Below are 10,239 nucleotides of genomic sequence, written 5' to 3'. Positions count from 1 at the left end.
GAAAATGCCGCAACCCTGTAATTTACCTATCCCAAACTGTCTGCTCTAAAAATACCACAGTTTCAACTACCATTATAAATATGATTCACAAAGCATAATAAACATTGTCTTACGTCTAATAGTAAGCGGAAACCATGGTAGTAAGTTCTTCCGTAATAAAACGAAAGTGGCCGCCTCTTGGCACCATTCGTTCCATATCGTGGGTGCGCATGAATAATACACTGACACTATTATCTACATAATTTTCGCATATTTTGACTGTGAGAGCTAATTGTTATTGTTATCATGTAGGTAGTGGGAATTTAATTAAGCGAAATAATAAAAGGCTTATGAGCATTGAAAAGGTTGGTACCCACTATAGATCTATAGAATTCTCCGGAAAACCCCACTAAATGATTCTTCTCTATCAAAGTGTAGTTTAGTTTCTAATAACATTATTTTATTCATATTTCAATGCCAACAATTCAGTCTGTCTGTCCTATGGTTTTTCTGTTCATACTTTAACGTTAACAAATCTACAATTATAGTAGCGACATCTAGTTGAATTGACCTTAATTAGTAGTCATGCTATTCGACACTAGATGTCGTTTTGAAATCTACTCATCAAGAGATGGCGCTGTCTTTGATAATCTAAAAAATTGCACACCTGTAATAATTCAGAAAGTATCGCTAAACGGCCCATTTGATCGGAACAGGTTACGAGCTATTTTTTATAAGGAGCACGAAATATCTCTTTCAAGATACAGATGAAACCACAGAAAATCTTTGTAAAATGTTTATTTTCCATAAATGATAGACTAAAACAACATTTCTCAGCGATTACAACTCACTCTAAACTTTGCATCACTATCTAATGATATCTGCGTTATTTATAAAGCCGTTATTGTTTATGTAACTACTTCACTATTCGAACATAATCTTCTACAACATTGCTAAGCAGCTGTTTATACGTACAGAGTAGTTATGGCGAGAGAAGCCGACGGCAAACATTCTTTTTCACATATTTTTGCTCCTTTTTTACGCTTGCCGTCGACTCGAACTTAAAATATCACAAAATAGTTTGACTAAAGATAATTGTAGCTACAGATAAAACATTGGTGAATATCTTAATGCAAAGCAAAGATTTGGTTTATACATTTTCATAATAAAAGCAATATATATTAATTGAATATCATATTATTTCTTTATAATTAATTATATCGTATTTTCCGAATTCTAATAAATAATATTCATATAATAATAATTAAATTAGAGATCAAAATAAGTTCTGTACAATAAGACGTAGAAGGGGGAATTCTAGATAATAATTTAAATCCTTCATCCAAACGACAGTATGGTCGCGAAGTATAATACAATATGGCATAGTTGTGATGAATACGTGTATACAACATCACGATGAAATATCTACTTACAAATGTTCAACATAAAGCTTCTTTTTAAAAAACACCATTCAAGTCATTTAAATTAAAATTTCTCATTCGTAAAAGACTCCTGCCATGCCAGCAAAATAAATGTATTTTTCTGCATTGCAAATGTCATCATTAACATGTCTTACTGAACCGTAAACGCAGTTTTACAGTCTAAATTAAATAAAAACTGAAAAATACAATCTATACATAAGACATCAAAATATTATTGTCAATCAAGTGATATTCATTAACAGCAAAAGTATAGCAAAAGTATAGTATAGCTAGCATAAAAAAGTATGCATAAATAATTTTCATAAGATAATTTACAGGTACGGATAAGGAAATAACATAGGTACTGGGAAGTTTTGACATAAAATAATCCTTCGAAATATTTTCCCATTAACAGATAATATACAAACTTAGCGAGCATTAATACCAGAGATATCGAAATAATATCATTACAAGTATTTATTTTTGATATATTTTTAACTTATTACAATAAACTTCAAACGAACATAACATCAATTAATTAATTTACTTTTAATAATAAGCGGTGTAATAATTTGCATTTTTTGTATGTATGGGTATCTATATTTACACATAATTTGAATTTAAACATAATGTTGAAGATGTGATAGGAATGTTTTTGTCATTTATACGAAAAATTATTTTCATTAGATATTTAAATACTGAAAAATAAAGTAACTTTTAGATTATTCTGTAGTCTTTAACATAATTATAATGGGAATGGATTTTTTATTAAAAAAAAATAACTTTCAACATTTACACACCTATTCTATGGCAGTTAGTACGTTATATAGAATTGGACATTTTGTAAAATGTTAACTTTTTGCAGCAGGAATTTAGAGCACTAATATGTAATTGAAAATAATTGTGTGCCAACATTACTGCCCCAAGTGCAACCTATGTTTTTTTTTGTTATATATTGTAGAGACAAAACCTACTCGCTTCTTATATTCTTACGGATAAGACAAAGCAGAGGGGTGGTGGTGCCCTACACAATAAAATGATAATTCAGCTCGAGTTTTCATTAAAAATACAATCGGTAAAAGAAAAATGCAACTCTTATACAATTTCCTATAAGCGAAGCGCTCACGAAGCATTTTGTTAATATTCATGTTTATACGTTTTTATAAAATACATCATAAATACTCTTTCACTTATAGATAATCGAATTATATAGTTCAATAATTATTACACCTTTATTTTCAATATAGATTCTAACGCTTTAAATTATCCTATGGCGAATATTAAAAGCTATTTTTAAATAACAAAAGAAAATAATTATCAATCATTAACGATAAATTAAATTAATTTGTATATTCATAAGAAATTATAGAGCGACGACCAATAAACAAATAAATTATAGATAATAATATCGATTAGTTCTTTAGGTCCCACAAATGCTTTTCGTATCCTTCCTCCTAACGTTTTTAGCCTACTTATCGAAATTTTTATGAAATATTTTTTACTTAGAAAGTGCACCTTAACCACTTTCTATTATCATTCATAAGATCACAAGTATGGTGCGATTTAATATTTTGAAGCTTTCATAATATTTGGGTCTAAAAGAATAATCTTACGAAATGTATGCTAGTAGTTAGCAGGCATAGACATCTCGTGATTCTTTTTTGAAACAGTCTTACACAATTTTGATCATAATAAGTATACAAGATAATCAACCTATTTGCTTTATTGTAAATGATATAATTATTTAATATCATTTTGTTTTTATATTTTTAAATAATAATGTATTGCTTCTTTCCGATATGTTATACATAGTAATAAATATTCATGACATGAAATGGATAAATTAGATAGTATGTGCGAAATACTGTAAAATCACAATAAATATAACGCCTATGATTACTTAAGCTAAGCCAGAAGGCACACACTTTTGCGTGAATAACGAACGTAGAAAAAAAACTAGATTACTTTTTAAATTAAATAAGGGTAAATTAAAAACTATAGGGTATCTTCATCTCTTCATCAATCAATATAAAACCTCATTACGGGTAAATTAGTGTCTATTGGTTATTATTATCTTGAACACAAAAACACTGGTTTAATTTAAAGAATATTGCAAACAAAACCAAACTTGGGGCATATTTTATTTATCAATATGTACTTATTAATATCAATATATCGGCTGTACCTTCATAAGAACGAGAGATTCACACAAAAAAATCACTGGAATGGCTAAACGAAAAATATGACCGTATTGAAATATAGAGACGACTTAGGTAACCAATATCTAGAATACTCCAATCGGTAAATACAATAAAAGTGCTCGATTACATTACATTATGACTAGTGTTATGGGTATGTGCACACGTACACCCGGCGCCACAAGTTTCGTACAAAAATTACATAGCGTCGCATACTTAATCGCGTCAACTTGCGCTGCGGACTGTACACTCGTAGCGGCGTTTAACTTTCCTTCTCACACCGAAATAATACGAGGTATAATAAAATAATCGTTTTATATCGTACTAACCGGAGTGTATTGTCAACCCATTGAGAGGTTTTTGACGATGGTGACGTCATGGCTCCGTCGGTTGATTTCTTTAGCTTCTTTGCTTAAGTTCGACTCGACGAGCATGGAATGTCGTTTGGTGGCGTTTAGATCCTTCTTCCTCCGTACTACGTCGGGGCTGTAAGGTTCGGAGACGCGTCGGTCTAGGTTCGCGTGGCTGTGGCTTTGACCGCTGGAGAAGGAACCTTGTCGGTGTAACGGCATTGAAGGTTGGTCTGGGTTAATATTGGGTAGGTATGTCTGGAATGAGGGCCTGTTCTGTGCTGCTTCCATGATGGAACCTTTGGAGGAAAATTTTACATTATTTAATCATAATTTTAAGTTCAAATTGAAAACACAGCATCTAGCTTTTTAGCATAGTTATCAGAAATGATTGTTGAAAATGCAAATATTGTCTCATTCAGAGCATACGACGTAAAATTGAGGAGAAATAGAAAACTATTACTAATAGTAAATCAGACAGTAGTTTAAAATACTACACACGTAAGTTATGAAATACACAGACAAACAAACATACTGGCATTGCCTAAATTAAAATACATTTAATTCGTACACTTATTAAAAACTTGACCGTATTTAGCTTAAGATTCGCTCAGCAGATATACTACGGGTTTCTATAAGCGATCTATCTTGTTCTGAAATTAGAGATCGAAAATTTACCTCATTTATTCAGAGCTGATGTCAAAATTCACTTTCTAATCGCAAAACAATAATTGATAGATCTGTTATGGAAAGCCATGTATAGCAAATTAATTTCCTTTATCATAGCATGCTACAACAAAAATAGCGTACAAAAGCACATATATTATGTATTATAACGCAATCACCTCCGCACTCGTACTTGCTATGCCTGGTTAATGTCCTACAATGAAGCAAAAAAAACTATATTTTAACATTAATATGTATTTATATTATGTATTTATTTGTGGCTTGTAGTGTTAAGATGTTTTTTTTTGGAATAAGTAGAAATAATGTTTAAAATATATAACAAAATAATATAGAAATAAAGGTAATTTAGTATAGTAAGTTCAACTCAGTCGTGCGCACGGCCTTATGTGTGGGTAACCCTTGTACATATACAGTGACTTTGTGTGCGTGACAAGAGGTACAGTCGGGTACAATACAGTTATTTAGGGGTTGTATACGTGTGTTTAAAGAAAAACAGTTATTACGTAATTTCATGTTTATTTATTTATAATGATAATGATTATGAATGTCTACTTGAAAAATCAAATGATGAATTTTCGGATTCGCTACTCTCCAAGGTGACTGGTTCTGACTCCATGTCAAAATGTCTATAGTATTCTTCTTTTTTCTTTTGTAGTATGTCGACAAGTATTACCCCACATCCCTTCATCAATTTTGCTTAAACGTTCATTTATGAGTATCATTATTTCCGTCTTACTTTGGTCGACATTATGCGAAGCAATATAATTTTTTAAAATTCCCCACACATTTTGCTTACATTATTATACTAGATTATGCCTCTTTTTACATCCTTAGTCCCACACTTATTTATTGTCCGCGTACCCCGAGCTAGAAATGTGTAAGGAGTATTTAATTCTTCGATACTGTCAATGTCAATTTTGAAAGACGAATGAGAAAATAATGAAAAACTATATTTAACGCTTTACCTGACTCCTTAATAATTTCTCCGTGAATAACTAGTATTTTCGTAAACGACTGTACCCATAACAAAAAGCGATGAGAACACGTCATGCTCGGACGACGTCACTGTCACACGAATGAAAGTTGTATATTTACAAGCCGACGCACACATAGGGCCGCGCGCAAATCTGAGTTGAACTATCTATAAACAACTCTACTTAAGTGATGCGCAAAAACTGCGCAAGATTTTGCGCAAATAATAAAACGGACTAAAAGCTTTGTAAATCTAAAGCAGCCAATGATCAGCCCATTAAACTCAAAAAAACCAAAGCTAATTGCCAATTCGAAAATCAAGGTATGTAATTGGTGAACTGCAGTTTTTTTACATAGTTCATTAACCAATTTTATTAAGAATTTTACACGGTAACCAACAAAAGCACAGAAAAAAAAATCTGATTTGTGAGTTTTGGTTTGGCAGTGTTGGGTATGAATACATACAAATACAAATAAGTATTTTGGACAACACCAATTTATGTATATTTGAAGTATAAAACATAAAATATTGTTTTGCTTACCAAGAGTACGCACTAGCCACGGAGCAACGGATTGCTTCTGGTTGACGGCAGCTTGTACTTCGTTGAGAGCGACTGTCAGTTGATGGCTCAGCTCCTGTTAAGAAATGCGATATTATTTGTGGTTTCCAAAATATATCTCAGTTACAGAGTAAAGCTCAAGATATCATGAATCCAACGCTATTTTATGTTTGCGTGCCACAATGTAGTACTGAGAAAGAATATACCCAGTACATAGGTGAGACAAAGGTGACGTATATATGAGCACAAATGCTATTTTGCTATTTTTAGTAACATAATTTCAATGCTCAGGATACATATTTTGGAATGAATCGACAGTGTGTCGTCGATTCCTGACGTCACGAGAACTGGTCAGCGTATTTGGCTATATTTTGGTACACACACTATAAGTTATACTCTTAAAGACATAGAATTTGTCTAGAAATGTAGATTACATGTTTGTTTACCTGATTACTGCACTGCGCCTGCACATGCGCGAGCTTGACCTGCGCGAGTTCCAGTTCTAGATCCCGCACACGTTGTCGCAGCCGCGCCTCCGTCTCGCTCGAGCCTTCTTTGTCATCGCCTTTTTGTTCTGACTCTAAAAGTAATGTTGGACAAGAATTTAGATTAAAATAAAGCTATTAAAAGTTGATGGTCGAAGATTGTGTCATTAAAATGTGAAAGGTATTGTTCATATTTGAACTATTTTCTTACCTTCTTTGTTATCCTTTTGCGCTAACTTCACTGTGCAGTTTACGCAGTCTTTTACTGAGTCCTGCAAAGATACAAAATAAATATTCTTAATTATTATAAATAACTTTAGTTCTTCCACTGTACAGTCAATATTAGACTATTTTCAGAATAGTATATTGTTGTGAATATTTAGTCTATCATTGACTATTTTGTATATGTGATACCCGTATAAAACGAATAACCTGATTGTACGATTCATGTCGTCACATTTTGCAGTCTAATTTTGACTTTATTATTACTACATGTAGTGAAAATTTTATCACATAAATTCCGCAGACCATATTAAACTCTATTTGAACTACATAAGGTAGATTATTCACCTGCATATTGTGCAACTGTTTATCAAGTCTGGCGCATATCTCGCGGTAGTCCCGCGCTACGGCCGCGTAGTGGGACGCCTCCTTCTGGCTTTCTTCTGCTGATGAACGAGCCTACAAATTAAATAAAATATAACTATGTATAGTAAGGTAAACTACGGCTGGATATTATGCGGTTAAAAAATGAAATATTGTGGACAAATTAGGTCGGAAACAGTGTCTATCAACTATTGCAACGAATATTATCTTTAGTAAAATCAAAAGTGACATTACTACTTTGACACACAAATCTAGAAAGATGTACATATATTTCCAAACTAGCTATCGCCCACGGGTTTACCATCATCAATGGTAATCTACAGCTATCTTGCTAAAGGGTCTACCTAACATATTTTTTAATCGAACCAAGTAATTCCTGGGCTTAGCGCGTCCAAGTAAGCATACTTGAATTTTATAATATTAGTGTAGATTCTCACCACAGTCAGTTGCGCTTCTAGCAACTCTTTCTCTTGTTGCAGTTGTGTGTTGATAACTTTCAGCCTCTCTAGTTCCACGTTAATCTTCTCTTTCTCAGCGGATTCTGAAATTGCTGTATAATTTAGTATTTTTAAGCTATTATATTCTTGTCTTGATTTTATACCCAATTTATTAAATTAAAACAGACTGTGATTCGGATGCAAACGCGGAGCAAACAGTCGTTAATGACATGACCAAACGCAGGTATTTATAAGAGAACTAGCTTCTTGCAAAACCCGCTTCCCGATAAAATTAGTTCCCGAACCCGGACAAAAATTTAGTATATGTTATTTTGATATATAAGTTATATTGTTGCCAAGATTCATCAAAATACGTCCAGCTGTTTGAGCGTGAAGAACATAGACACATACTAACAGCTTTATAATATTAGTATGATATGATAATGTGCTTAGCTTACCTTTGATAAACTTCTCATACTCCTGCTGGTACTTGGGCAGACGCTTGACCTTGATGCTGCAGGCCAGCTTCACGATCTGTCGCGACGACTCCTCCGCACGACACTTCTTTGGTAACGTTACTCTGTAGGGAATATTGTAAGTTATTTACTGATTTATATTTTTTTATAATGCTTGTATTTTTAGGAACAGGAAGGTTCAATATTTCTTTAATTTGGCAACTTTCATCTATACTAATATTATAAACCTGAAGAGTTTGTTTGTTTGTTTGAACGCGCTAATCTCAGGAACTACTGGTCCGATTTGAAAATTTCTTTCAGTGTTAGATAGCCCATGTATCGAGGAAGGCTATAGGGTACTTTTTATCCCGGTACGGGAAGTAGTTCCCACGGGATGCGGGTGAAACCGCTAACAGAAGCTAGTGTTAAATATAATAGTTTGAAATATACTCTTTACAGGCAATGGAGCAGCAACATTTTTTATCTGAGACAAAGGATATCTGATGAAAAGTCGGTCTTTGTAAAATATTTTTAGAGCAAAAAAAAACGTAATTTTCAGGTTCTTTCTCAACTTACTGAAACAAAAAGAATCATCGAGAAGCCGAAAAACGCATTCTTCATCAACTTATGTACATTTATTGATACCTTGTATGTTATTTATGTACCTTCACCTAAAATTAACCTACCTAAAATACTTGAGTACTCCTTCGAAGTCATGCTGCAGCAGATCCTTGCGGGATCGCGACAGCAACGCCAGCGCCACTTGGAACAACGTGTCGATGCCTTGTAGCAGGAACACGTCTAGGATGTGGTATACCTGGAAATATTGAAGGGATAAGGTGTTGGATGTTATTAAAGGGAAAATCATTGAGAATAGCTCAGTAGAGTAGAGTTACTTCACAAATCTCAACAAAAACAAGTTTTGCGCAAAATAACGTTAGAAATATTCATCGGAAGATGAAGAAATATATAAAGATTAAAAAAGCCTAAAAGTATATTTATGAATAAAATACGACCTGATAAAAATACAGAAAGGCATCTGTGTATTTTTTTAAGTTATGCTTTTATTTAAACACAATATCAAAAATATATTTATACTTTTACTATATCCTTTATTAAAATTTTCAGAAAACAAGTAAATATGTACATACCAGTGGCAAAGGAAAACGCGCCGTGAACACAGTAAGGAACCATTGTGACGCGAACATGTGTGGTTCTACTCCCAACTCTTGGAAATGAGCACGAAGGTCTGTTAGTTGTTCCTATAAAAAAAAACAGAACATAATCAATATGTAAATAACATAAAAATTATATTTGTATTCAACCAACTTAATAACTGATGGAAAAATATTTTGCGCAACCATTATAATCAATGCGCAAAACGGATAACAATAAAATAAATAAGTATAAATTGCTTTAATCAACTTTATAACTTGATGAAAAAATATTTTGCGCAAACTCTATTATGTTGCGCAAAATATTGCGCAAGTTTTTTTTCTAATTTTTCATTATTTGTTTTTGGTACACCAACGATTGTTTACAGTGATTCGACTGAGATAACATATAGGTAAACTCAGTATGCATTAAAAGAAAAAGAACTACTAAAACTACTAATTTACCTCCATCAGCCTGTCGAGTTGATGCAGCCTCATGTAGAGAGCTTCGAAGCCGTCTTTGTACAGTTCCCTGAGTCCATAACCGTACATCAATCTGACTAGAAGACAGAATGCTTGCTCTTCTGGCATCTGAAAGAAGACAAGTTATTAGATAAGAGTTATTATGAGAACAGAATACAATTATAATCTTTTTAATAAGTAGATAAATCTATTACTATGTGCAAGAATTGACTGATTTTTTTTTATCTCTAGCACCCCTAGGTCCTCTAAAAATTGAAAAGCTTGCGACGTAAAAACATAACCACGGTCCATTACAAAACGGATTAATTATCGGTATCAGACTTCGAATCCGAAGCCTTGTGATGGGCTGCGGGATAATTCGAAAGAGCCCTAGCCCTGGTTTCAGTCAGTAAAAGTCTAGCACTTCTTACCATTACAATGTGGGAGTGGAGTGGGAGATGTCATCTAATAAT

The 10,239-nt window shown here is 33.0% G+C and overlaps 1 protein-coding gene across 1 annotated transcript in view; it reads right to left on the bottom strand.

Moving 5' to 3' along the window:
* Nucleotides 1-761: 761 nt before the first annotated feature.
* The window catches only part of LOC110382546 (rab GTPase-activating protein 1-like), a 32,934-nt gene continuing 23,456 nt past the window's right edge, over nt 762-10,239 (bottom strand). The window contains exons 16-25 of the mRNA XM_064034631.1: nt 9,770-9,895; nt 9,302-9,412; nt 8,837-8,967; nt 8,154-8,275; nt 7,696-7,799; nt 7,223-7,333; nt 6,864-6,924; nt 6,614-6,747; nt 6,150-6,243; nt 762-4,247 (exon numbers count right to left, since the gene is read on the bottom strand). Coding sequence (XP_063890701.1) covers nt 3,940-4,247; nt 6,150-6,243; nt 6,614-6,747; nt 6,864-6,924; nt 7,223-7,333; nt 7,696-7,799; nt 8,154-8,275; nt 8,837-8,967; nt 9,302-9,412; nt 9,770-9,895 — 1,302 coding nt within the window. The 3' untranslated portion in view covers nt 762-3,939. The remainder of the gene's footprint in view (nt 4,248-6,149; nt 6,244-6,613; nt 6,748-6,863; nt 6,925-7,222; nt 7,334-7,695; nt 7,800-8,153; nt 8,276-8,836; nt 8,968-9,301; nt 9,413-9,769; nt 9,896-10,239) is intronic.

This window comes from Helicoverpa armigera, chromosome 5 (genome assembly GCF_030705265.1).
Source record: "Helicoverpa armigera isolate CAAS_96S chromosome 5, ASM3070526v1, whole genome shotgun sequence".
Classification (NCBI taxonomy): domain Eukaryota; kingdom Metazoa; phylum Arthropoda; class Insecta; order Lepidoptera; family Noctuidae; genus Helicoverpa; species Helicoverpa armigera.
The sequence above is the reverse complement of the archived record's forward strand: the minus strand, read 5'-3'. Positions and strand labels throughout refer to the sequence as shown.